This window comes from Ambystoma mexicanum, chromosome 6q (assembly GCF_040938575.1).
Source record: "Ambystoma mexicanum isolate Mex_15411 chromosome 6q, UKY_AmexF1_1, whole genome shotgun sequence".
Classification (NCBI taxonomy): Eukaryota; Metazoa; Chordata; class Amphibia; order Caudata; family Ambystomatidae; genus Ambystoma; species Ambystoma mexicanum.
The window spans coordinates 243,391,591-243,419,587 of NC_090937.1; the positions used below are offsets into that span (position 1 = coordinate 243,391,591).

At 48.3% G+C, this 27,997-nt stretch overlaps 1 protein-coding gene across 4 annotated transcripts in view; it reads left to right on the top strand.

Annotated features, from left to right (window-relative positions):
* PPP3CA (protein phosphatase 3 catalytic subunit alpha) overlaps nucleotides 1-27,997 on the top strand; it is a 1,568,629-nt gene that overhangs the window by 821,662 nt on the left and 718,970 nt on the right. For all 4 annotated transcript variants that reach the window (XM_069630708.1, XM_069630707.1, XM_069630705.1 and 1 more), the window contains exon 4: nucleotides 1,505-1,616. In XM_069630708.1, the coding sequence (XP_069486809.1) occupies nucleotides 1,505-1,616 (112 nt within the window). The remainder of the gene's footprint in view (nucleotides 1-1,504; nucleotides 1,617-27,997) is intronic.

The following is a 27,997-nucleotide window of genomic DNA, read 5'->3' on the forward strand; positions in this document are numbered from 1 at the left end:
TGTTACAGTCCCTTTTAGACACACCCAGCCTCTCACTTTATGTATGTGCCAAAGTACACTGAAATCACTCCAAAAAAAAATGCAGCACGACACAATTTTTTGACTGTACCACCAATGCACAGACAACTCCCTATTCACTGACAATGCCACTGTTTCAATCCCCCACATTGGTAACAAGATACCAACCATACACACACTTGGACCTGCTGTTAATTACCACTAATTTCAGCATTAAACTGTCCAAATGTAAGGCCCTTTGCATTGTCCCCAAGGCCTTCTGGTGCCTGGGACCAATATATCTCCAGCTTTCTCTTCAGAAGTATCTTACTTTTCGAGCTCTTCGCTCCTCCACCTCTAACTCCTTGAGTCAGGCGCTTTTCTAAGCGGAGAGCTGGGGGCAGATCTCTCTCTTCTGCGGGTGCCTCACTCTGGAACAGCCTCCCCGCCTCTCTGAAAGTTGAACAGAACCATCTCCGGTTCCGAACGCAGCTCAAGACATTCCTCTTTGCTTCTGCCTTCCATCTTCCACGCTGATCTCCTCTCTGATAATGCATTGGTCTACCTGGCTACCCTCTGAATCACGAGCCCAAGTCCCTGCCCTCCCAGTTGCACACCTGCACTGACTCTGGTGCCCCTGCACTTGGGCTGTATCTGCAACCCTACAGCACCCCCTACTTGCACTTATCTAACCCTTGCTGTCTGCACTTAACCCCATTTGCACTGCCACTTGTTGGCCCCACTTCCTTTCTTTTCCTATGTCTCGCACTTCTCCTCCTCGCCTTCCCCTGGTGCTTTTTCCCCGCTTCGCTCTCCCCCGCACTTGTGCGATCTCCATGTCACATGGCCTAGTAACATTGTTGTCTTGTCCTCCCTTGTTCCCTTCCTTTGCCTTGTCGCTCCTTGAAACACTTGTGTATAGGCGTGATATAAATAACATATATCCTCTTCCGTCATTTGTTACCCACTCCCAAGTTCAGCATCTTATTGCTCCAAACAATAGAATTGACATCCCTCTACATTGTTACAGGAGCTGCCCATTAAATTTTAACACGGTCTGCATGGTCTACTACTCTGTGGCTAATCATCTGTTCCGAAATGTTAAATGAAATGGCTTTCTGTGTACCTGTAGTTCTCCCTGCACCAAGTGTGTAGTGTACAGGCTGTATTGCACTGGTAATCAAGTTTTCTCCTTTCTGCACCGACCTTCACCTATCTACCAAAGGCTGCAGTGCCCCCCTCTGCTACACCTCCTTTCCACCTGGTTCATACCCTCTTCCCTTATCTGCTCCATCTCTCACTGCCTTCTGAGCTCTCCGTCTTCATGCCCTTAACTGCACTTAACCACCTCTGCCTAACTGTGTCTCTTCTTTGTGTGAAAGTAAATGTTTTTTACCATACATAAGCTCAAACTATTGGCCTTGTCCATATCGGTTGTTTTTGTCGTGTTTATAAAAGCTGGCATTGAAGACAAATCCCTCTCTTTAATTGCACTTTTTTTTTGCAGTGTGTGCTGTATTTGTGGGCCTTGAAAATTCTATATCCAAAAACACTGTTTTTACTTCGTGGGAATCATGAATGTAGACATTTAACAGAGTATTTCACATTCAAACAAGAATGTAAGTATTTCGTTCTTGTATTTATATGCATAACACAATGTTGAAGGGTTTTGAAGGAACGTTGAAAGTTGCTTTTAAGCAAAGCCATGTCACAGGAAAGGTGCATACGTATGGGAGGATAATGTTCTTACTGCAAGCGTATGCCATGCCATGATCTGGATTTGTATTTAGTGGGGTGATGGGGAAAATGCTTAGTACAAAACCGACATTTAAGTATCTTCCTTTGCTGTGTCAAAATTGAGCCATGGCACTACAAGACCCACTGTAAGCCAGTGCCTCAAACATCTAGGGCCGGCCACCTCTCCCAGTTGATCATAAGCGGACATTCTCGGTCTAGTGGAGAAGTATCTGTGCTGACTATGAGCGAGTATCAAGGAAATCACAGGGCCAAGCACTAATCTTTCGCCAATCTTTTTTTCAAGTGTCTTTCATCATGGTGCTTGTGGAGTGAAACGTTCTTGGGATACAGTGTCAAAGTTCAAAAGAAAATTCTGAGATTAAAGAATGCCACAGAGCTCATAATACTGCATGCAGTGCTACGTCCCCACAGCCCAAACCATAGTACAAATAGTTAATTACAGTATTTATAAATCTGTGAAAAAAAAACAATTCACGTAGGATAAAGAATGTTTTTAGTCTACCGTAAATGCATAATATTGTGCAAAGCCATACTGTTGTATTTCTGTTTGAGTGCATAAAGGCAGTGGTTTACCAGCAACACCAGCACAATATTTTAGTGAGACCCCCCGCCTTTAAGTAGCAAATAGTAGCAACATAGATTGTTTTTTATTTGATAATGCGCACCAAACCCACAGGTAGCAGGGCACAATGGTTACAAGAATATTTGAGCTTAGTTACAGTAGATGATGATTACAAAGAATGCAAAACATATATACATAGCTACAAAGGTACATAACAAGATAGTGGAGGGTGGTCGTCTAAAGTAGATATTCATGAAAAGCAGGCTTAATTAGAGCAGAAGTTCGGAATTCAGTGGTGGGATGCAGTTACTCGGAGTCTTTAGTCCGGAGCCAAGTTATCACGTTGCATCTGAATCTAGAGTAAGGCTGGTCCTCTCTCAAGGCAGTAGATGGTGCATTCCAGGCACGTGCAGATCTGACCGGGAAACTGACCCCAACCACTATAGATAATCTAAATCTAGGAATTTCTAGTGCGAGATAGTTAGAGGCTCTGGTGTGATGAATGGAAGCTCTTCTAGTCAGTCTGGCAGATATATATGGGGGCGCGGTATTAAGTCCTTTGTATGTGAGGGATACCGTTTTGAGGAGTATTCTGTTGCTGGTTTTTAACCAGTGGTGGACTCTCCTGATTTTAGATATATGCTCTCTACGGGGGATGTTCAGGGCAGCTCGGAGGACGTTATTTTGCAGTATTTGCATTTTTTGTTTTTGTTGGCGCCTGCGTAAAGGGCATTACAATAGTCTAGCTTAGACATTATTAGTGCATTGGCTAGTGTGGTACAGTTGGTTTTTGAGAGAAAAGGTCTGCAGGCCCTGATCAGTTTGCAGGTGTAGGCTGTAGAGGAAGCCATGGAGCGGACTTGTTTTTTGAGGGATAGTGTGGAATCAAGGTAGAAACCATGCGTTTTAACCTCCGTAACTACTTTAATTATGTTGCCATCGATATTAAAGGCAGAGCAGCTGGTGCTACGTTTTTTTAGGTTGGAATCGGAACCCAGAATCAAAATATCAGTTTTACCGTCATTCAGGCAGAGGCCGTCAGACCATCCATGCTTGAATGATGAGGTATATCTTATTTAACATAGCCGTGTCTTCGACAAAGTTGCCAGATAGGGGTATAAGGATTTGGGTGTCGTCTGCATAATTGGTATATGTGACCCCCAACCTGTCAAGTTTGTCGAATAGTGGCTTCTTAAAGATATTATACATTGTAGGGGCAGACACATGAGCCTTGTGGGATGCCACAAGTGATTTGTATTGGGTCCGCTGAAGCTAAGGGGGAGAACACTCATCGTACGGTTCGCTAGGAAGGATTGTACTGTACCCAGGCTATGGCTTCACTTGAGAAATGGGCGGCTGACGCTAGATGTTTGCATAACACTGCATGGTCCACCAGGTCAAAGGCTGCCGATAGGTCAAGGAGGAGGAGCATAGCTGTTTTACCTTTATCCTTCAACTCGTCGATTTTGTGTCTTAAGGTCAATTAGAGCTTTCAGTACCGTGTTGTGGTCTAAATCCAGATTGGCTGATCCTAGTAATTGGTTTGCCTCCAAATAGTTTTGGATCTGGAGGTAGGCTACTCTATCAAGGACTTTAAGGAGGAAAGGGACCATAGTAATGGGCCTGTAGTTAGTGGGGATAGCTGGGTCTAGAGTCTGTTTCTTAAGAAGTGGTAGTACCCAGGACTCTTTGAGGCTAGTCGGGACAATGCTAGAATTAAAGTAGGTGCTGATTAGCTTAGAGATGAAGGGCGCTAAGTCTCTCGCTGCGTCCTTGGTAACTTGAGCCGGGCAACTATCACCCTGGCAATTAGAGGGTTTCAAGAACAATATAACCTTTCCTGTTTCCAGTATGGATATATTGGTGAACCTGAAGGGTTTGTCGATGCTCGGCAAATCTTCCAAAGGGGAAAAGTGAGTTCCTGAGGAACGCAGGGATGCTTTTTTATTTGCTATTTTTGTTTGTAAAGTTATTATATTTGCTACGGCATTTTGGATGCTGGTGCACCATTGTTTATCTTTCGGGACATTATCAGTGAGAGCAATAGTATTTTCCATTTCCCGGAGAATAGTGAAGAGCTCTTGGCCTTAATGGCCTTAATGATTCTATCGTTAAATGTGCTCCTTTTAGTTTGGATAATTTCCTTCTTGTATTTATTAGCAAAATTAGCAAGTATTGTTTTGTTCTCAGCCATTGGGGAGTGTCTCCAGATAGTTTGGAGTTTTCTTTTTTTGATATGTAGTTCTTTGAGATGGGGAGTGAACCATGAATTGAGGTGGGACTTGTGTTTGCCTTTACGTAGTTTGACTGGGGTGATGGAGTCCAGAGCCTTGGACATAGTGTTATTGAAAATCTCAACTGGTGTATTTGGGTCTGAGTTATTAGAGCTAACTGAGAGAGCTGGTAGGAGGGGGGGGGGAGTAGTTTTTCAGCAGTAATTTCTTTTTTACTTCTAGTTAGGAGCAGTGGTGCTTTTTCACAAGTAACCAACTTTAGGGGTTCTAAAGTGGATGAGAAGCCAATAAGGTGGTGGTCGGACCAGGCTTGTGGAGTAATATTGGTTATGGTGATGGAGCAGTTCAAGTTAGCTATCCAGTCCAGAGTACGTCCGTTTGTGTTGTATGTCATGATGCATACTCCCAGAGAGCCAGTCCAAGACCGGCAGCCCCGGAAGCACACATCGGGTACCCAAGGGAAGGTCCAGCAACCCCAAATAGGGGCCCTTTGGACACAGTCCTGGTGCCTTTGGCGCCAGGCTCATTCTGGACATCAGTCCTGGCGCCTTTGGCGCCAGGCTCATTCTGGACATCAGTCCTGGCGCCATAGGCGCCAGGCTCATAAAGGGAGTGCTTTTGGTGGACTTACCTGATGCAGACCATGCTGCCAGATCCAGACCTCTGAGGCCTGAAAGGAACTACTTTACCTGTGGGACTATTTTGCCACTCGGGCGTGGTCAGGGAAGGATACATACCTGATTGGGGAAGGATACATACCTGGGACTTCTTTGGAGGCTATTTAAGCCACGCCCAGACAGCAGCTCACGCTTCGCGTTGCTCTGCTCCTAGCAGCTGGATGCTCACCGTGTCTGCTCCTGCATCCTGACTCCAGCCACGCCTGCTTCAGTCCTGGAACACCTAAAAGGAAGAAGAGAGGAAGAGAAGGTGAATAAAGGACATTACCTGATATTGCATGGGATCCGGAGCCAACACGCCGACGATCCTAAAGGAAAAGACATTATTTTTGGATTCCTCGCGTTGCTCGTTGCAGCGCTGCGCGCAACTCACCTGTCCACAAGGAATTCCGTACTCCTACGACCATCCGCACGTTCCGCTGCATTCCAGCACCTAGGAAAGAAAAGAGAAGAACAAAAGGTGAGCCAGAGAAAACATTGGGAAAAAACTGATTTGCCAGAAGGCTTACCTGGCGATTGGTGGGGGAGAATCCTTCCTCATCTCAGGTCGGCACGCCTTTTGGCAGTACCGTGCCCTGGCCCCTATGGGGGAAAAAAAGAACACGCGCATTAGTGGGTGAACATACAGACATTAGAAAAACCACCCCAACATAAGCTCACCTGAATTATCCACAGCGAATTGTCTTCTCTACGTGGAATCTTCGCTCTGCACCTGCGCTAAAAGACTAAAAGCAGTCCATTGAAAATAAAGGCCAAAAAGGAAGGGAGAACAACCCTTGAACTTGATAAGTCATATACTTACAAAAGCGCCTTATTCATCCAAAAAACCAGTGAAGCAACTGGACCTGAATGCCCGTCCGATAACCAGTGAAGTAACTGGATTCTACCGCACCCCTGCACCAGAAGCAGGATGGAGAGCTCGTCATTTCAAATCTTAAGGTGAGAATTAACGGGAAGGTTCAAAGGTGGTTTGAAGAGAGAGCAAAAGGGGAAAGAAGGGGTTGCGCAGGTGACTAAAATCCTTTTCCCCATCTACAGAAAGATCTTCGTACGCATCAGACAGGCGGGGTTTGGGGGTCCGGCCCAGTCGGTGTTCCGAGTCCTGCGCATCACCTTAGAAGAGGCCGCAGCAGCCCAGGCCTGGTCAGCGTCTCCGTGGGAGTCAGGTGAGCGTTACAGTGTAGGAGCTAGGACTTTTTGGGACAGGCCATGTTCAGCTAATATTGTTTGATATGATATGGCATTTGTAATGCGCCCATACACAAGTGTTTCAAGGCGCGTTTCAATAGATTGGGCCTGTTTGTCCTCTGCATCATTAAAGCCCAGGTTGAAGTCACCTAGTAGTGCGAGCTGTGTGGAATTCTTTGTGTTGTTGCTGAGGAGACTGGATAGGTATTCCTCAAAGGTACCTAGTGGTCCCGGTGGTCTGTACACTAGGAGAATGGTTAGTGTACTATTATTGGAAATGGGAAGTTTAGCTGATAGTAGTTCACACTATGTAATTTCAGGAGGCGAGGTGAGTCTGAGTGCTAACTTAGTTTTAGCTATAATAGCCAGGCCACCTCCTCTCGTATTCGTTCGGTCAACTCTCAGTATATGATAATACTCCTGCGTCCCGTCCCCTTTCCTCCATACTTATGGGACATCTCTCCGTCCTGTGAGACGGGACCGGAGCACTTTGTAAAAAGCATCCAAATTTTTCCAAAAATGTGTCCTTCCTCTCTTTCTTGCACGGGGCCCGGCACGCGGCCGTAATCCCACCCACCTTGGCTCCGCCCTGCGCATCGCCCATCAGTCCTTTTCTCCGCTCAATCGGGGTCGGACGCACTTGCATCCTCGGAATATTTTCTTCCCTTTTTTCCTCTCTGGCTCTCGCTAGCGTTCGTTCACTAGTCTGTCTGTCTTTCAAGTTAGACTTTCCAGATTGTTCATCGTGTCACTGTCGCTTCGTGAGGGCGGATCCCCATCCTCTTTGTTTAGAGTGTTTGGGTCCGGAACACCGTTGGGGCTCCTGTCTTTACTGTGACTCCCTTTTGGTCCGGGCACTTCAAGGTCGGTTGGAGCGGTGGGAGGAGGTGTTCCGACGAACTCCTCCTTCGCATTTTCAGGCGTTCATCGACGAGAAGAAGAAACGCCCGGTAAGTTCTTTACTTTTCAGAGCACCCCGGCCGGGGGATACCTTCCCGGGTTCCTCTCGGTCCGGGAGGGGCGTTGATCGCTCTGTCACCGGAGTTCGCCCTGAGGTGCCCGTTGGGCCTAATACTTCTACCGGAGTTTTCTCCGAGGGTCTCCGTAAGGGGCCTGTTGATACCGGAGTACGCTCCGAGGCCCCTCCTGTGGGGGCTGTTTGTAGAACCAGTTCTACTGAATCGTGGGGTACCGGAGCTCGCTCTGAGGCCTCTGTCGCTTCCCTCAAAAACAAGACCAGGGTGCACCCCGAGGCCTTGGCTGGGCTTGTAGTTACCGAACGGATGTTCGAGGCCCGCACAGATAAGGCTGTTACCGGGCCTGGGTCCGAGGTCCCTCGTTCAGAGGCCGGTCAAGGCTTTGTCGGTGAAAGCGGTTGCTCACCGTTCCCGCTCTTGTGGTGACACCAGACCTGTTGAGGGGGCAAAGAAGCAAAGTTCTTCTTTTACCGGCAGTGCCGAGGTCCTTCCTTCGAAGGCTCAGTTGGCGATTGGTATGTCACAAAAACATTCCAGGCCATCCTTATGTTAAGGCTAAGATTAAGACCCCTGATCCATCGACGGGGACCCCTGCCTCACTTCCTCACGTGCCGCAGTTCCCCTTCAGATGAGGACAAAATGGCGCCTGTTCCCACCACGACCGTAGCGGCCATTTTAGGTGCTACCCCTACAACTACAACATCGGCCTCTGTGTAGGGCTTGGTCCCTTGGGTGAACCTAAAGTCCCTTGTGCGCATCCTTACCGGCCGGTTTATGATTGGAACGCCCGAATGCCTCTTCCGCACAATGTGTCGTTGCCTGCGGGGACGGCACCTTTGATTTATGTGGATACGTCGGTGGAGGGGCCAGTGTGGCACCCTTCCCCGTTACGTCCCTGGATTTGTCCACCTCATGAGAGGCCTCCTCAGGTTCCGAAACAGTCTTCGGAGGACACCTTTTTCGGTAAATTTCAAGTGCTTATGCGCAACAACCCCATGAGGGAATATTTCAAAGGGCTTTTCAAGGAGATATGTCCACCTACGCCTCTGGCTCCACCCGTTCCTCCGGTTGTTCCGCCGGCGCCTTCCTTGCCCGTGGTGCCTCCCCGGCTCTTCCGCCTTTGCCTCCGTTGTCCCCAGTGGACAAGGCAGTGCCTGACCCGGCTCAGCAGGATCCAGACCTGTCAGATGATCCTCAAGGCGATCAGGACAACGAGGACCTATCCCGCTCTTTCAGAGCCTTTCATGACCGGGTACTGGACATGATGAGTTTCTTAGATGTTCCGGTGCCCGAGGCACCCGCTCCCTTGGAGCGTACCGGCCTGTTACTGCAGAAGGACGTTCTGGCCGAGGTCCAAAGAGTCTGGGAAAAGCCACACTCGGGACTTTGTCAATAAGAAGATTGACGTGAGGTACAGGCTACATTCTTCGGAAGAGGTGGCCCTGTCGTCTTGTCTGCCTCCCTCCTCCACAGTGGTGGCTGCGGCTACGTTGCAATCCAGACCTGCAGCATCCTCATCCACGACGGCTACTCAGGCCTTGGGAAAGGAGGACAAGCTCCTTAACTCCCTAGGGGGGAAAATCTTTGCCAACTCAGCCTTGCAGCTCAGGCAGGCCAGTGCTGAGTTGATATTGGCGGGAGCTAACATGCGGATGTGGAAAGGGCTGTCGGAGTTTGAGGAGCACATCCCGGTCGAGAAGTTGGAAGACTTTAAAGGAGGCCTTGCCGACGCCAGGGTCTTGGCCCAGGATCTCCTGGAGGCTGCGGCTCATCACGTAGACACCTCGGCTCGGGGCCTGATGCTGGGGGTTGATACCTCACGGCAGGCGTGGCTGCATGCCACAAAATTTTCTAAGGAAGTGCAAGACAAGGTGTTGGACCTTCCATTCGAAGGTAAGGAGCTTTTTCATTCTACTACTGATGTAGAGCTCACCAAGACCAAGGATAGCACTCAGACGGCTAAATCATTCTCTGTTCTGGTCAAAGCTCCTTTCAAGTCCCAGAGACCGTTGTCTCAAAGTCGACCCATCTCTGGTTTTAGGGGCTTCCTCGACCGCAAATCTTGCAGAGTGGATACTCCTGCGGGGAATGACCGCCGTAGACAACAGCGCACACGGTTTTTCTCCCGCTCCTCAGCCTCCTCATCAGGTTCAGGTGGCACCGCCTACCAAATGAGGGTTTTCCGCGCTCGCACGAGAGCCTGGTGGGTGGACGCATTGCGTATCATTGGGAGGCGTGGCAGACCATCACAGAAGACAGATGGGTCTGGTCAGTCGCTCGAGCGGGCTTCCGCTTACCTTTACCCCCATACCCCACCCCTCATCCCTCCTTTTCAGCTGTCTGGCTCACCCTCCCTCAAGGCCAAAGTTCAGAAACTTCTGGACATCAGAGCTGTGGAACCAGTTCCCCTTTGGGAGCGAGGGGAGGGCTTCTACTCCTGACTGTTTACGGTGCCCAAACCCAACCAGGCTGGCCTGTGCACCATCCTAGACCTTTCCCAGTTCAATCTTTTCCTACCCCAAGAGAAATTCAAGATGATCACGCCCAGCCAGATTCGCTGCTCCTTACAGAGGGGCGATTGGCTCAGCGTTGTGCATCTTCAGGACGCGTACATGCATATCCTGATTTGGAATCCACACAGGAGGTACCTCCGCTTCTCTTTGAGAGGAGCACTTCCAGTTTCGGGTGCTTCCTTTTGGCCTCAGCTCGGCGCTGCGTGTCTTCACGAAGATGATGTCGGTGATTGCGGCCTATCTTCGTCTCCAGGGTATCCATGTATATCCATATTTGGACGACTGGCTCTTGCGCAGCCCTTGTCCGCTGGCGGCAGCGGGCAATCTCCAGTCTCTCCTTCAGCTCCTGTTCCATTTTGGGCTGTCTGTGAACTTGCGGAAATCCTCCATGATGGTCTCACAGGACCTGATTTTCCTGGGTTTTCGTTGGAACACGATCAACTGCAGAGTGTATCTGACAGCGGACAGAATGGCGGATCTGTTAGCCACGTGTCAGATGTTTACACAGTCGGAGAGCATGTCGGCCTGCTGCTTCCAGAGGCTTCTGGGCCTCATGGCCTAGTGTGTACTGGCTCTTCCTCTTGCTCGTCTCAAAATGAGATGGACCCAGATGACTCTTCGGAGTTCATGGCGTCAGGCAGTGGATCCGGATTCCAAGCGGATAATGATTCCGGATTCCATGAGTGGACCTGGGGTGGTGGTCATCTCTCAGCAACCTGTCTGGGGGCGTGGGGTTTCAGGACCCAGTCCCCACGGTGACGATCACAACAGACTCCTCCCTTCTGGAGTGGGGTGCGACGTTCGATCTTCTTCAGGTCTCGGACCTCTGGTCACCCCAGGACAGGCCCCTCCACATAAATCATCTGGAGCTTCTCGCGATCTTCCTAGCGCTCAGGGCGTTCAGACCGCTCATTGGCAACAAGGTGGTCCGCATAAGAACGGACAATGTGGTGTCAATGTATTACATCAACAAGTACGGGGGAACGAAGTCCCCCCCCATCCCCCCTCGTGGACCAGTCTATCCAGATTTGGGAGTGGGCCGTGCTTCATGGTGTCTGGCTGCTTGCAGTGCACATCCCGGGCCAGCTGAATGTCATAGCGGATGCCCTCAGCCGGCGGACAGCTACGAGTCGGAGTTGAAGGCGGAGGTCCTCTCATGGATTTTCTTGCGTTGGGGCACACCGGAGGTGGACCTCTTCGCTACAGCGGTGAACAAGACGCTTCCTCAGTATGCCTCCAGAGGGGGGCTGGGAGCCTCCTCTCTGGGGGATGCTATCGAGATTCCATGGCACAACATGTGAGTTTACGCCTTCCCGCCTCTGCCTCTAGTTCACCGTGCAATTTGGAAGTTGAAGAACTCAGTGAACTGTTCCCTTCTACTCATAGCTCCGTGGTGGCCGGCCAGGTTTTGGTTTTCAGAACTTCAACACCTTTCGGTGTATCCGCCGATCAGGTTACCAGTAACTCCCGATCTTCTTCACCAAGGGGAACAGCAGATGTGGCACCCCTCCCCACAATCGCTCAGCTTGGCGGCATGGTGCCTGAGTTCAAGTCTTTAGAGCATCTGAATTTGTCTACGGATAACATGCGCATTATCCAGGCAGCCAGGAAACCCTCGACCAGATCTCAGTACAAGAGTAAATGGCTCAGGTTCTGTCATTGGTGTTTGGAGAAGAAGTTGTATCCAAGGGTGGCCACGATTGACACAGTGCTTCGTGTCCTCCCTAGCAGAGTCAGTGGTTCATGTTCTGTCATGCAGGACATACCTTTCAGCGGTTTCCGCTTATCTTTCTACAGACCAGTGCTCTTATTCTCTAAGTAACCCAGTGGTTAAGAGGCATTTTGCAGGGTTGACACGCCTCTACCCTCTGGTTCGTAGTCCACACCCGCCGTGGCACCTAAATCAAGTCCTGACGGCGCTGTGCCATAAACCCTTTGAACCAATGGCTACGGTGGACCTCAAGTACTTGTCTTGGAAAGTGTCCTTTTTGGTCACCGTTACTTCAGCAAGGAGAGTGAGTGAGCTCCAGGCATTGTCGGTGGAGCATCCTTTCTTGGTTTTTCACAAGGACAAGGTAGTCCTTCGACAAACCCGGCCTTTCTACCGAAGGTGGTGACCGAATTCCATCTGAATCAGTCAATCTCCCTACCAGTCTTTTTTCCGAACCCTGCCTCTGAGTCTGAGAGGGTTCTACACTGTCTTGATGTCCGAAGAGCTCTTAAATTCTACCTGTACAGGACTTCCAAGCTTAGTTCTTCTCAACTTTTTGTGACCTTCGGTAACCCTCAGGGCAGACAGGCGTCCAAGGAAACTATTCCTAGGTGGATCGCCGCCTGCATCACGGAGTCTTTCACCGTCCAAGGGCTGAAACCTCCTAAGGGTATTCATGAACACCTGGTGCGTGGTAAGGCAGCCATGGTTGCTTTTCAGAAATATGTCCCCTGGGAGTATATTGCTAGGGCAGCTACTTGGGCCTCCCCATCTGCTTTCTGTAAGCATTATTGTCTCAACATGAGCTCAAGAGCTGACGCTCACTTTGGTCAGGCTGTACTGAAGAACCTTTTTCAGTAAGGGGTATTTCCATCCACCCATAGTTCCTGTAAGGAGTGCTTGGGAATCTCCCATAAGTATGGAGGAAAGGGGACGGGACGTAGGAGTATTACCAGGTTACTCACCGTAGTGACCACCTTACTCCTAGTCCATAGTCCCCTTTCCTCCATACGCCCGCCCGCCGTCCCCTCTAATAAGGTTCCTCTGTTATTGCTAATGGATCTTTGACCCGGCGATAGAAAAGGACTGATGGGCGATGTGCGGGGCGGAGCCAAGTTGGGCGGCGTTACGGCCGCGTGCCGGGCCCTGCGCAAGAAAGAGAGGAAGGACACATTTTTGGAAAAATGTGGATGCTTTTTACAAAGTGCTCTGGTCCCGTCCCACAGGACGGAGAGATGTCCCATAAGTATGGAGGAAAGGGGACTATGGACTAGGAGTAAGGTGGTCGCTACGGTGAGTAACCTGGTAATTGTCAGGTATGGCAATCATAAGTGCGGGACCTGCAGCGTCATGGAGCCAAGTCTCAGTGACCGCCAGGAAGTCTAGATCGTCCGTGGTGAGAATGTCGGCAATTTCAGTAGTATGCGCTATGAGGGACCTCGCATTGATGAGGGCACCTGTAATGGTGGAATTTTTGTTCCTTTTTTGGAAAGGTTTAGATTTGGGATGATTAGATCTCTTTTGGTTGTGGAGAGCGTAGGTCTGAGGTTTTTTGCAGTCTTTCGGAAGCTGAGGGAGGTGGATTGAGGTCTGTGACAGGTAGAGTGGGTACCAAGATCAAAGGTCTGGTTCTTTTGATTTTTGGGTCATATAAACAAGGCAATCTTGCACTGAGTCGAGCATTTCTCTCCTGCAGAGTACAGGGTGTGGAGTTCAAAGAGGTCCTTGTTGGGGTGGTTTTTAAGGTGGCCCAAAGTAGGGTGAAGAGTGTAATTATTAGATACATTTTTGTGGCCAACATATTATGTGCTGTACGGTAGCACCTATGTCCCATATGGGTGGGTGCTGCATAAATGCAAGGCGTGGGTGCTAAGCGTATATAGCATTTAGTGACAACGTGTCGTAGGGTCATAGGCCGCCCGAGGCTGAAGTAAGTTTTAAGGGAGGAGGTCAGGCGTGCTAATATCCCTTAGGCCGTTGATGCAAGTTACAATGTGCTAGCTTTCAGGAGGCGCAGGCAAGCAACTAGCGGGTCATGAGTTAATAAGTACAGGTAATCTAGGCAAGGATAGTCTACATTGGACGTGATTACACTTCGCTGCGTATGGCAGGCGTAGTCTGATGGGTAGGTAACGTGCAGGCAAAGGCTCATATATGTGGAAGGGAACGACTGCAATGTCAAAAATCAGTAACCACAATGTCCAGGTGGCAGTGATGGCGATGTGGAGTAAATTGTATAATAAACAGGGTGAGCATGTTACTATGGTACATATAACACATCTCTATGGCCTTTGAATGAGATGTATTCAATACAGATACAGTACTTGCCGATTTAGTGTGGGCTGAGCAGGTATGGTTAACAGCAACAGATCTTTTTGTCGAGTGTGCTACTCCGCGTTATGGCATGGAAGAAATTATGTGCTCAGTGATATAGGTCTAACAAAGCGTTTGATATTTACAGATAAGGCAAGTTTCAACATGCAATACTTGGGATTAGATATGCGCAGTGCGGCTAAGGTAGATTCCGCCCGTGCTAGGTATAATTTGTCTTAGTGGTGCGTAAAGATACAGGCAAAGCCATTAGAGGAGACAAACATAGTGGGCGCTACACAGTTGCCAGCTGAAGGGAGTGCATGTTAAGCAGCTTGGCAGTTGGAAGAGTGCCCAGTTGGGTAACAAACTATGAATCGGGCACAGCTATCAATGCAAACTGGCTTATCACTCATTAAGGCGATGGGCGTGTGTGCACAGTGAAGGTGCCCACATAGGAACCCATGCAATTCCGGAGGTGAGATGATTAGCACCACATATCAAACTTACTGATGTCAGTCGGAGACAGAGGGGCTGCATGGGCGGATCCGCTCTGGATGTGATTTGCCTTGGTTGGGAGCTGGGCGCCAAAAGGGGTCAATTACTGGTGCTCTTGGGTAGCGCATGAAATGGGCATAGTTTATGGCCGAGGTCCGAGACAGCTCCGCCCAGGCCCAGCACAGGTGCCTTTAGTGTGGTGCCTTCGGTAGGGGTGCCTGCTTACGCCTTCCGGTCCACCCTATTGGAAGATGAAGGCTGGGCACGCTGATTGGGTAGCCGACGCTGGTCTGATGCAGCTCTGTTGTGGCTACGAAGCAGCAGCAGCCATCTTGGAATTCGGCTTGCTTCCTTGGCAAAGATACGACGATGGGGCAATGCGTGCTACAAAATGCACGGGTAGGGGTCTATGTCGCAAGCAGATGGAACCATGAACTTGTATTAATTTGTCAGATGGGTTTAGCCCTTTGATGCCTCTCGGCGCACAGGACACACTTCTGTAGCCCTGTTTAGGGCTTACCTTGCATCCGGGGGCTGCGGGCGGGTGATCGGGGTGCGCTGCTCCTGCAGTGCACCATAGGAGATAAGCCTTCCATGTTTGGCAACGTCTGAGTGTACTTTTTATACTAAGGCCCTGCTTTGTCCTTTTTTAAATAATCTATCGATGTGCGTAATGCTCTTATTTGAATTACATAGGGAGTGTGTCTGAACAATGGCCTAAGGGAAAGTGGGCTCCAGCCCTTATGGTGCACACCCTCCTCAATTCTTTCTTCCTTTCTCCCCTATCTTCATGTCATTTGAGAGGGGTTTGATCATTTTGGAGTGGAGTCCTTCACTTGAAAAGATCTGCCCCAAGCCGTATCTTTTGGGCAGATGAATATTCGATTACGATTGGATGACAACTCGCTTCTGGTGTTTAGTATGGTTCACCCCTATTTAATGGGCATCCCAGTATAAGACCGTGCAGGGCTTCGTGACCCAGACAGGTCTTTAAATATGCCCTTTCTTATAAAAAGGAAACCAATGAAAGCATTTTAGAAATGGTGTAAGGTGGTCCTGTTTCAAGCCGAATAGGAGTGTGATGGCATTGTTTGGTCCATGTGAAAGACCACTAGTAACTATTTGTTTGTGAAGTTGCTGTTGCAGAAGTTGAAGCAAAAGTACACTAGTGTAAGATTTAAGGCACTTTTTTCAGTGACCTGTAATAATGGCATGAACCCTTTTTAAAAAGGTGGTAGAAGGCATTTTTACAATAGAGTTGCAGGGTGACTGAGATGATTATCAAAAGGGATGTCAAGGATTCAGGCTTTCTGGACTTTTTTGGGTGCTGGACTTTTGGCAAAGTGAGTGAGGGAGTGTGAGTTCATAAGGTAGTAGATTTTCTCTGCATTTTGGCACAGAGCAAATCTGTCTTCAGTGTTGGATGTGAGGGAGAAAGCTGCTTATTTTTTGCTGCACCTTCTCTGCGCTCCTTGGCCCCCTATAGCCTGAGGTGCATCTGTGTTTCGTCAGTGTTCATGTAGAACCTGATGTTTTGGGTTTCCAAATTGTGATCTAGTGGTTTCATGCAGACATTGAATAGTAATAGAAAGGAGGCCTCTGCAAGGTGTAAGGGGATATGATCCAGGGATTGCTCCAAGTTGATTCTGTGAGTGCAGTTATGAGACTGAAGACTAGGAAAATTTGTTTCCTTTGATGGTTTCCAACACAGAAATGAAGAGGAGTTAATTGCTGCTGATAAGATAGTAGGATTAGGACACACATGTTGTCTTTGTTATTGGCCAGTGTAGTTCTGCCTGAATGCTTCAGTTGGTTCAGTCCCAGACAGGAGTCTAAATCCAGTTTAGTAATTACTTAGAATATTGGTCTCTTGTCAGGTGCCTGCAAAAATAAAGGCCAACCGCAAAATCACTTATATGACCCAATGAAATGCAGGATAAAAAATGCAACAAATAAAGCAAATGGTCCTTGACTGACGTCATTTAATGAGCAAACCATTGTTTGAAATGTAAGAAATGTAATGTTCATGTAATCAAGTGAGAAACGCGTACATACATGGAACACATTTTTTAAAACGATAATGAAACAAAAAAAACGTCCTAAATTTACTCTAATCATCAAAGCATAGTAGATAGGATGCCCACAACACAAATAAAAAGTTGTGAATAAACAGAGTTCCTTCATTCAACCTGTGCTGCTACGAGGGCTGAACAAAGAGATTAAGGACCATCATCCACCAAAAAGTGACACCACACAACATGGAGGAAGAAAAACAATAAAAAGCCTAATCCATTTACACCTTGAGCCACACTTGTGTGTTGGCCCGATCACCCCAAAACAAGGGCTTCAATCTGAGAACCAACTAGCTCCAGCTCATACTTAAACAGAGCAGGGCACATAAAAGACCACGACAACTCGAGTATAGGCAGCCAACATCAATTCAAAAGGGCAACAATAAACTTGAAAACAAAAACAAACGGGCATCCCATGGCTATCTGTAATAAAAATTATACAGCCAATGAGCATTACTGGTAACTATATTTCTGGGGGGGCATGGCTAGCCAGCCATGTGAGAGGCTGGAAGATCTGGGAGCTCCCGCAGATCCAAATGCACAATGAAAATGCCTGCCGTCAAAACACATCAAAATAAAATCTAAACGGTGACCCAGAGACAGGAAGACGAGTGGCACACGAGACAAGCTGTGCTGAAAACTGACCTCCAGAGGAGAAGTTTGTGTACCTACAGTCATGGGACCCCGGAGACCGCCTGCCCAACATGGCTGCTCCAAGAAACAAAGGAAATAGTGAGAGTGGAACTTTGAAGAGCAGCGGTTAAGCAGGGAAGCTGGGAGAAGTCCCCAGCTGAGAAGAACAGCAACGAAGCCTGCGTGTGGAACCTGACTGCATAGAGGTGATCCGCGCGGCCGTGGATGAGAAGCTACTCGGACTTCTGCGTTAATAACCGGCACTTCTCCACCAAAAGGTGTACGGCTCCCACGCAGACTGAGAACAAGTAAATGCGCCGGCAGAGGAGGGTGGCAGGAACAGAAAGAGCTATGCAGCGGCACGGAGCGCTGAGGGAGACCGAATTATTGTTGCAAGCAATGCACATCTGCCGTGGGACACTGTGCAGAAAGGACCTGGAGCACCAATTTGGGCAGCCAAAAAGCGGCACAACTGAAACATGTACCCCAGCATCCCACAATAGAAACAGAAGCAACCTTCTGTATGGCAAAAAGCAACCCCTGCGAGCACAAGAGGGGCTAAAGCACAGTGCATGCAAATTAAGTAGTGTGGCCCCATAGAGAATACAGTGTGCCGCTTGAAGCGGAAATGATTACAGCCAGCACACCAAGCAGACAAATAGAACCATACCTTCCAGGAGAAGAAACAAACCAGGCTCTGGGACCCAGCCCCGGGCCACCCCCACAGCGCACCCAGGCAACACCGCATAATTCAGCCCATATAGCGGCACCGCAGTCACCCAAGGACACCAGGCTGCCGCAGGATCTTGAGGCGGGCTGACCAACACGAGGCCCTACAGTGCGAGTGCTGAAATAGTTTGAAGGAAACGGTGGTTAAGAACCGGACCCTGACTAACCGAAACAACATAATAGACAACCCCACGCTAAGCATAACACACAACGGCAGATAAGGCTGTGGCACGAAGAGAAAAGCCCAGAAGCCACTGCAAAATAGAACTAGGTAACCAGTACCGCGGGGCCCTGGGCACCTGGGGGGACACACTCCAACGAACGCGGAAATTACATCAAAGGCCCCTAAATCGAAAGGGAAGCAGGCCTCCATAGAGGAATATACTAGGATGCCGCAATTGACAGAAGGAGCAAGATTGAAGGAGAAAAATCTGCCGGCGGACACCGAAGCAGCAAGCTGTGAAAAACACATCCTCGAAGCGATAGCAGACTTGAAGATCACATGGGAGACCAAACTGGAAACTGCTGTAGCGAACCTCAAAACGTCACTTGAATTCAAAATGGATGCAGTGCAAGTGGACGTCACGCTCCTACGACAAGACGTAAGAGCGATCGCAGAACGCACAAGTGTGCTGGAAAAGGAGGTCCAAACAAATGCCACCACTTGTAAAGCCAACGCTGCTGAAATTCATACACTCCGCCAGCAGGTGAATAACTTGGAGAACAGGGCAGAAGAGGCTGAAGGACGGGCTCGAAGAAACCACGTACGCATCGTACGTCTTCCGGAAGGGGAAGAAGGTACAAATCCCACTGAATACATTGAAACAATGTTGTTGCAAGAAATCGAGGGAGGGGCGCTAACCCAAGGATTCGCGGTGGAGAGAGCCCACCGAGCACTGACAAGACCAGCGCCAGGCGCCCCTCGAAGGCCAATCATTGCCAAGATATTAAACTACCAGGACAGGGAGAGAATTCTGGAATATTTCCGCAAAGGGGGCACGATCAAGAGAGCAACAGCAACAATAACGGCATACCCGGATTACACACTTCAGGTGCAAAGACGCCGACTAAAATTTGGAACAGTGAAGAGGAGACTACGAGAGGCGAACTACAAATATATGCTCATGTATCCAGCGAAACTGAAAGTATTCCACAAAAACAAGGCTCTGTTCTTTGAAACTCCGGAAGAAGCAATGGACTGGCTGGATACGCAGAATGGCCCACAAGAAACAGGAGGCAGCGGAGAGGGCAGAGACGGAAAATGAAGCATCGATCCCTGACTCAGAGGTGCTGTATACACAATGACATTGGGACTTGAATATAGTGATGCAATGATGGGTCAATAGGAAGACAAGAGGCGGGCTAAGAACACGATAAAGTTGATGCGGGGGGGGACACAGAGACCCCAACTCCTACCCCATTAGGTAGACCATTAGGTTGCCAGTAGTGAGGCAACCACCCGCGGGGTTTTAGCGCCGAGAAGATCGGGGCAGGACTAGATGCGGGAAGGCCTGAGATCCAGGGATGGAGCTGGGCTACAGTTGGGGACTGGGAGGGAGGAGGGAGGGGACCGTTGGGGAGTTTGTGGGGAAGCAACAGTTGGGGGATGTGTAAGGAAGGGGGGAGTTTGGTTGTTAATAGCGGGGGCAGTTGGGGAACGAGCTGATACACACATGCGCTGTGGGAGTGTGAAGGGGTTGGAACGGTTGGGGGAAGTTTAAGTTGGGGTACGAGCCTACACCTTGAAAAGACAAGATATGGACTGCACTTGTGGAGGGAAGAGCGGGAACCTAATATGTTATGGGAGACCTTAAAGTAGTTATCTGGAATGTCAGGGGGCTCAATAGCTATCTAAAAAGAAATGATGTTATGATGTACCTGCGTAGGCAGAAAATAGACATAGCTTTGCTGCAAGAGACTCACCTGACGCAGGAAAAGCTGGCGGTGGTCCGAAAGAAGTGGCAGGGGACAGTTGTGGGCGCATCATATTCAGCCTATGCCAGAGGGGTCATTACCTGGGTTGCCCCGCATGTCCCATTTCAGTTTCTGTACTCTACGGTTGAGCCAGATGGGAGGATGGTAATAATAAAGGGGTTAATGGAAAATAAGGAAATATGCATTATAAACAAATATGCCCCAAACCAGGATACGGCAGCATACTTTAGAACTTTATATGGCAAACTCAGCGTGAGCATCGGAGGGGCGGGGGGTGATTTGGGGAGGAGACTTTAATTGTGTATTGAACCCAAAAATAAACAGATCTGATACCAGAATAGATAGACCCACCCCAGCTGCCAGGACGTTGCAGTCTGTTAGTGGATCTCATGTTAGAGGATGCATGGCGGTCACACCATCCACAGGATAGAAGATATTCGCACTATTCAGCCCCTCAGAACCTACACACTAGACTGGACTATGTGTTCGTCACACATGAACTAATGACCGAAATAGCGCAGGCAGAATATAAAGCTAGGGTCCTCACAGACCACTCACCGTTGATACTAGTATGGCAATATCGACCCCCGAAAGCGAAGATACCAACATGGCACCTCCGAGCAGAAGCGTTGAAAGATGATATTTTTAGGGAGGACATGAGAGAGGAAATAATAAGCTATTTCGAGATCAGTACTGGTAGCGTGGAGACAGCAGGTATGCGCTGGGAAGCTTTTAAAGTGGTAGTGAGAGGGATAGCCATAGCGAAGTCCAAGGGGTTACAAGGAGGGATTTTGGCTGACCTACAAGAAGCGGAAACAGAGCTGGAAACAGCACCGAAAAGGGGACGTAACACTAAGGCAGATAATGAAGAAATACTATGGCTGCAACAGAAATATGCAGGATACTGGGAAAGGTTGTGCAACCTCAACTATAAAAAATACATAGAGAGGCAGCATGCAGGGGCGGACAAACCAGGGAGAGTCCTGGCATGGTTATACAAAAACGAGATTCCTAGACCCACAATCAGAATGATAGCCAAAGATGATGGATGTATAGTAGACGCTCAAGAGGGAGTTAATCAGGAATTTGCAGATTACCGTATCCTGTACAGAGATGCAGAGGACAGCGAACGTAAGGAAATAAGGGAAACACTGGAGGATATTGGATTGCCGCAAATTGGCCCAGAAGAGAGAGAGGAGCTAGATGCACCGATCACTCTAGAGGAATTGGAATAAGTAGTGAGGCAACTACCCACTTATAAGTCCCTGGGGTCTGACGGACTCCCTAGCAAATTTTATAAGATGTACAAAAAGAAGGTACTTCTCCCTCCCGCTCCTAGAGATGCTAAATGAGACATACAAAGTTGGAAGACTACCAGAGTCCCTAAGATAGGCGATTATCATACCACTCCCCAAACCCAATAAGCCGGGTTGTGAGTGCGGCTCCTACAGAACCCTGTCGATGTTGAACCAGGACAGTAAAATATTGACGGCGGTCCTGGCAAACAGGATGAGGAGAGTCATTCATAAATTAATACACTCCGACCAGACAGGCTATGTCCCCAATAGGAACATGTCCAACAATCTTAGGCGACTCCGAGTCATTGAACATGCAAACAGGGATACAGGCAAGATGGCAATAGTTTCGTTGGATGCAATAAAGGCCTTTGACTCAGTCAAATGGCTGATTGCGGCCCTGAGCAATTATGGAATAGGACCGGGGTATCTCGGGTGGGTCAAGTTATTGTATAGCGAGCCACTGGCCAGCGTTAAGACAGGAGCGGTGATATCAGAGAGGTGGCAGCTCGGCAGGGGCACTAGGCAGGGATGCCCGTGGTCTCCCATGCTGTAAATCTTGGCGTTGGAGCCCCTGGCGATATACCTGAGGCAGCAGTATGACATAATGGGCATCACCATAAAGGGGGGACCGCAAATAATTTCCTTGTACGCTGATGATATGCTGTTGTATTTACGCTACCCTGAGGAAAATCTTCAGTATGTCCTGGAGCGATTTGCAAGGCTTTCAGGCATAGCTGTGAACCCCAAAAAATATTGTGTATTTCCACTGGGCAGGTATAAAGGGATCCCGTTGGAGCAGCTAGCCATCCTGCAGACAACATGGGAGGTTAGCACGTTCCGATATTTGGGAATAGATATATATCGTACGGTGGAAGCAGAGCACCAACAGAACACTGAGAAAGCTATTAATAATATTGAAAAAAGTATAAAGTTCTGGGTGAAGCTCCCCTTGGCGATGATGGGACGAGGGGCAATGCTAAAAAGAGTGGTCCTGCCGAGACTGTTGCACTATTTTGGGGAACATCCCATACTTGATACCCAGGCGATTCTTTGTTAGAATAAACAGCATATGCAGGGAATTCCTTTGGCATGGGAGAAGGAACAGAGTAGCCCTTTGGAACCTACAAAACTCACACTAAAAAGGGGGTATAAAATTACCTAACCACGAGATTTATTATATAGCAAGTCAACTTCAATATGTAGCTAAATGGTTCTCTGAGGAGCCGACCTCGGAATCCAGGCTGTTTCGCTTGTACTGTGCCCCGCTCTTCCTAAAAGAAATGATGTGGTTGCCCAGATCTGATATGGAAGGACGCCCAAGGATGATGACACTTGGGTGGGAGATATGGCGGAGAACCTGTCAGATAATGGAGAATCCATCCCTGTGTTCCCCGCGGGTTCCATTAGTCGCTCTGGCGGGTAAAGACAAGCAACTAAGACTAACGATTAGGAAACACTGGGAACCTGTGGGGATAGCAACAGTGGGCGACGTGGCAAGAGGGGAATAGAAGGGACTTTGAGGACTGGTGACGGAAACGGGGTTGCATATGGGGCAGTATATCACATACCATAGGGTGGTGCAGCGAATTAAAGAGACATGGTCCAAAGTAGTACTAGCAGATGAACCGGATGCCACTATAGACACAATATATGACATAGCAGAGGGGGGACATGAAATATCTAGAATATATGAGCTGATGATGACCAAAGCGGGGAAAGAAGTGGTACAGCTTAGACAGGACTGGGAAGAGGATGTGGGTACCCCAATGAGTGACGGGATGTGGGAGCATGCTCAAGGATACCACAAGAAAGTGTCAAGAAATGCTAGATTACAACAGATACAATTATACATAACTTACAGGGAGTATATAACACCCCAAAAAATAGCCCAATTTAAAAATGCAGGACGAAAGTCATGCCCCAAATGTGACGAAGAAAACGCCAGAATGGTACACATGTTCTGGTCATGCCCAATAATAGAGAGATTTTGGGGAGAAATAGCACATAGGATGAAGGAAAAAGGGATCACGATGATGGTGGACACAGTGTGGGCTTGCCTGTTAGGAGGGTTTCCTAGACCATGTCAACTCAAGCATGTGAGCAAATTGAAAGACCTGGCGTATGTATTAGCAAAGATAAGAATCGCTATGGGGTGGAAGGCATGCCATATACCGAGAATAGAAGTATGGTGGAAAGATCTACAGAAATGGGCAAAGGCGGAGACTGCAGTATGGCAGGAAGCAAGCAATGTTGGTTTAGAGGGGGGTGAAGAGGCTGGAACCTTGATAGCTTGGAAACAACTAATAGCTGAATTATTTGGGCTCACGCATTATGGAGCAAGTGACCGGGATCAAACAGAAAACAATGAAACGGAATCCCTACTGCAAGACGGAGAAACAGAACATGAGGGAGAGTAGGCTCGGGAGGGTGGATGGGAATGGGTGAAACAGTGGATATGGATAATGTGATGTGTATTCAAATATTATTATATGCACTGTAAGTTAGGTTTGTGTTGGTTGTTGAAATAAAATCAATAAAAATTGTTTAAAAAAAACTATATTTCTGAGGCTTGTGGATCTGCTTAGATCACATGCAATGCATAGGCCGACATCTACTGGTAGTCTCGGAGAATTACATTTGTTTTCGAAACTTTGAAAGGGAAGTCGACAGGGTGTGTCAGTAATACTATCCCTAGTGTGATTTCCACTGTACCCATAGTACTTCAAGCGCTCAGGTCCCTTAGATTTTTTTTTCCGCCATAATAGTCGGACGCAAGTTTCAGTGTTCCTTCTTTCTGGCTAACGCCTTTGATTATACAAGTTTTAAAAATGTGATATTTTTTTTTTTTTTTTCCTTCCTATCCTTACCGTAAGATCTTCGGTGATGAGGACAGATTCTTCGACTACTTGGACCGTCTCAACGAACTTTGACTGCAGCCTACTTAGGCCTCAAAGGCCCTCGGCCCTTCCCAGAGTTAGGAGATTGGGGGAGGTCATAACTTCTTCCCTTTTAAACAATGCCTATTTCCCTATTCTTCCTTTTCCATCGCCAGGCTGCCATCTCTCCTTACTCTGGAAAATACACCATTGAAATGTTGCCCTTCCTGTAACAGGAAGTTTCCCTGGAAGGACTCACACAAGGTGTGTAACCTTTATCTTCCGAGGGACCACCCCGAAAAACAAGTTTTGTAAACGGTTTCGGCCCAATACATTAAAGGACCGTAAGACTAAGCACTGGGCCCATCACGCCATGCATGCCGAAGCCACTATGGACCTGTATGGAGCCTCCAGCGATGTTGGCGTCCTAAGTGACAAAGAGGGGGATCGGGACCTGGCGGTTTACCATGCTACGAGTCCCTGACTCAATCAGGCACACCGGCAGTTCTGCTAGGGAGACGATACCCGGCGGCTTAGGCGCCCACATTGCATGCTTGCCAACCCTACTGATTTAGGCAGTAGGCTACTGCTTTTTAAGCGGTCCTACCGACTACGGTTTTGGGTGACAGATCCTACTGCTTTTTACAGGGGCAGGTAATTTCTGTGACTCTAAGGCAGGCTGCTTGAGATAGGCCAAGGACAAAGCATGCAACACATTAGTTAGTTTGTCTGTACAGTGGGCGGGTAAGTGATTACTTTGAGTGATGGGCTCAGACCAATCCACTGGCCTGACCGCTAAATGACTCTGCCCTGCACTCTGACCGGGACAGACCTTAGGTGAACCACCATTGAAGGCAAGTGGCAGACAATCGCACAGCATCTGCATATGAGACTGAGGAGGGTATCTGTCTCCATGTTGTTCAGTGTTCAACCTGCACTGCAGGAATAAATATGTACTGCCTGGGCTGCTGCTACAGAGCAGTGGCAAACGTCGCCTACCAGCTCTGTGTGATTACCTTCTGACGTGAAGTAAGGTAATTGAATTCGGTGTTAATTTACCATTCAGAATTATACATTTGAACATATTTCCACGTTGTGCTGTTTGATGGGGTGTGCATTTTAGAATGCTCCAGTGATGGCAACAATGCAGGCTTTGTATTTTCCTGTGATGTAATTGTTATGCGAAGTATTATTTTTGAAATGTAAAAAATCCTACATCTTTTTGGTCACAGAATGTTGGCAAGTATGACATTGCACACCACACACAGGACCACCCCATGGCTGACAGACGACCTATTTGTAGACCGTTAAGCCACACGCAGTGTCAAAGGGAAGGTCTGAAAAATCCCTTTCCTCTGGGCTGTCGCGTTCGCCACATGACGGGCCCCCAAAACAGATGCCGAAGTCTGTTCCCAACACGCGAGTAAATCAGAAAAATCCTCGGGTACCAGCGAATGTGCGTCGAAAGACGATTCGATGGCCCTTTCCAATAGCTCTAAAATGAGGGAGCTTATTAAGAAACATGTCCCAGACACTCATTAAGTCCAAGGCGTCGAAAAACTCAACTTTTTGACACCCCTACTCTCTAAATCCTGTATTTTAAAGACTCGACATCTCTCTCCCTCTCCCTCCCTCTCCCTCCCTCTCTCTCTCTCTCTCTCTCTTCTCCAATCCCCCCCCCCCGCCCACCCTTTCAGGGGCCATGCAGCATAAACAACCCTCTACATCAGAGAGTATCTCTACCCACCGGTTTTCCATGCTCCATCCAATGGACCCCTGAACAATTCGACAACATAATGTGAAGAATGTCATGCATTGTATTGTAGACTTCTTTGATCATCATCCTGATCAACTGTCCAACCTCCAAGGGCCCTCATAAGGGGAGGCAGCTAAAGACCAATCTGCTGCCAAAAAACCACAACTAGATACTGCCCAGCTAAGCACTTTGCAGGACATGTCCCAAGATCTCTATTACATTGACACTTCAGGCTCTCAAGATCCTGGTTCACTAGCAGACTATGAGGACCTATATGACACAGACCAGTATTACGATGACGTCTACATCATGCAAGCTCGGGACCTTCATGACCAACCCGTGGCTGACTCCCCTGTGGATAATCGGCTGTAGTAGAATTAGCTCCTCCTGCTGAACATTTCAAGATCGATACCCAAGAATCACAAGTGGACAAAGATTTTGTCGAAGACATCCTTGGGGATAAGAGGTCTGCAGCACAGTTTATACCACCCCTGTAGTCCATCAAGAGGTGCATTCATCCTTCTCTACTCAACCCCAACCTTATGAGGACAGTTAACACCCAAATTGAAAAGCTGTTCAGGCCAACCCTCTCCTACCTCTTATACATCCTGGGTCAATTATAGCCTGACTCTTTGTAACTACCACAAGAAAGAGGGCGGGTACGCCCGTAGCCTCTGCTGAAGCCCCCCTGACAAGGAGAGCGAAAAGATATATACACTGGGCAGGAAAGTAGCTACCTCAGATGCATACCAAGTAAGACTAGCTAATAACCCCATGCTCTTGGCAAGTTACAACTGCCATAAATGGGATGAGATCATACAACAAATAGACTCTGTCCCAGAGCCCCATAAAACACAGCTTTTAAAAACAGCGGCTGAGGGTAAGCAGGTGGCCAAATGCATCCTGAAAAATAATCTGGGCGCAGCAGATAATGCAGGCCGTATAGTAGCAGAGAGTACCCTTAAGTTCCATGCATGGTTAAGACAATCCGGCTTTAAACTGGAAAGTCAAGCCACCCTACGTAATATGCCAATCGAGCCAAATGCCTTTTTATATGGAAAAGCAGTCGAGGACACACTGGAAAGTGCTGAAGAAGGGTATGATACCCTTAAGTCCCTGGGACAGCTTACTAACAAACCTTTTGTGCAACAAGGCACGTTTAATACATGCTGATTTCGAGGACACAACTCCCAATGGTCCTCTAACTGTAGTGCGGGTGGACAAACTTCATTTTGGGGTTCTTCACAGGGGCAGTCCTCCCAGAAACCTTTTCAAAGGGGGCACAGAAGGTATAGGAGTAGAGGCAGAACCTCCTCAACCAGAGCCCCCGCCCCCCTACCCCCCAGCAATGACCACTCGTTCCAGGTCCCCTCCCATGCCTCTCCAGTAGGAGGTTGCATTTTTAAATGTACCCAAGCATGGGAGGGCATCACGTCAGACAAGTGTGTACTTTCCACTGTGGCAGGAGGCCATTTCATAGAACTCATACAGAGACCATCCAACCGCCCGCCAAGACAGAGACAAACAATGCAGGAGGAGCACTGCGTTCTGCTAGAAGAGGTCAAAGCACTGCTGGAAAAGAACACTATAGATTGTCCTGGCAAAGCAGGTAAACGAGGCTATCTATTAAACGTACTTCCTTGTGCCCAATAAAGACCTTAAAATGCACCTTGTCCTATACCTGCGTCCTGCATACATATATGTAAAGCCACAAACGTTCCGGATGACAACGCTACAAGAAGTCATCCAACTGCTAAAACAAGGGATTACATGCCATTATTGGATATGAAAGATACATAATTTCATATTTCAATATTCCCAGCGCTTCAAAATAGCAAATTAACACCATCAATTCAAGGTGCTACCTTTCGGCATAGCCTCTGCTCCAAGGCTATTCACCAAGGTATTGGCAGTAGTGGCAGTGCACTTAGGCAGAGAATCAATCCCAGTGTACCCTTATCTGGACGACTGACTGATAACAGGGGAATCCCCTCAAATAAACAAGCAGAATAATCAAAGAACAATCAACCTTCTGTTCCAATTGGGGTTTTTAATCAACGAGAAAAAATCATCTTGTTCCAAGCCAAACTAAGCCGTTCCTAGGAGCTATCGTAAAGACAAGAGAGGGGCTAGTCTTCCCCTCAAACGAAAGAGTTCAGAACATACTGCTGCAAATACCTCATTATCTTGTTGGTTGTCAAATAACCGTATGCAAAGAAATGGGCTTGCTCCGGATGATGGCTTCATGCATTTATCTAGTGCCACACGCACGG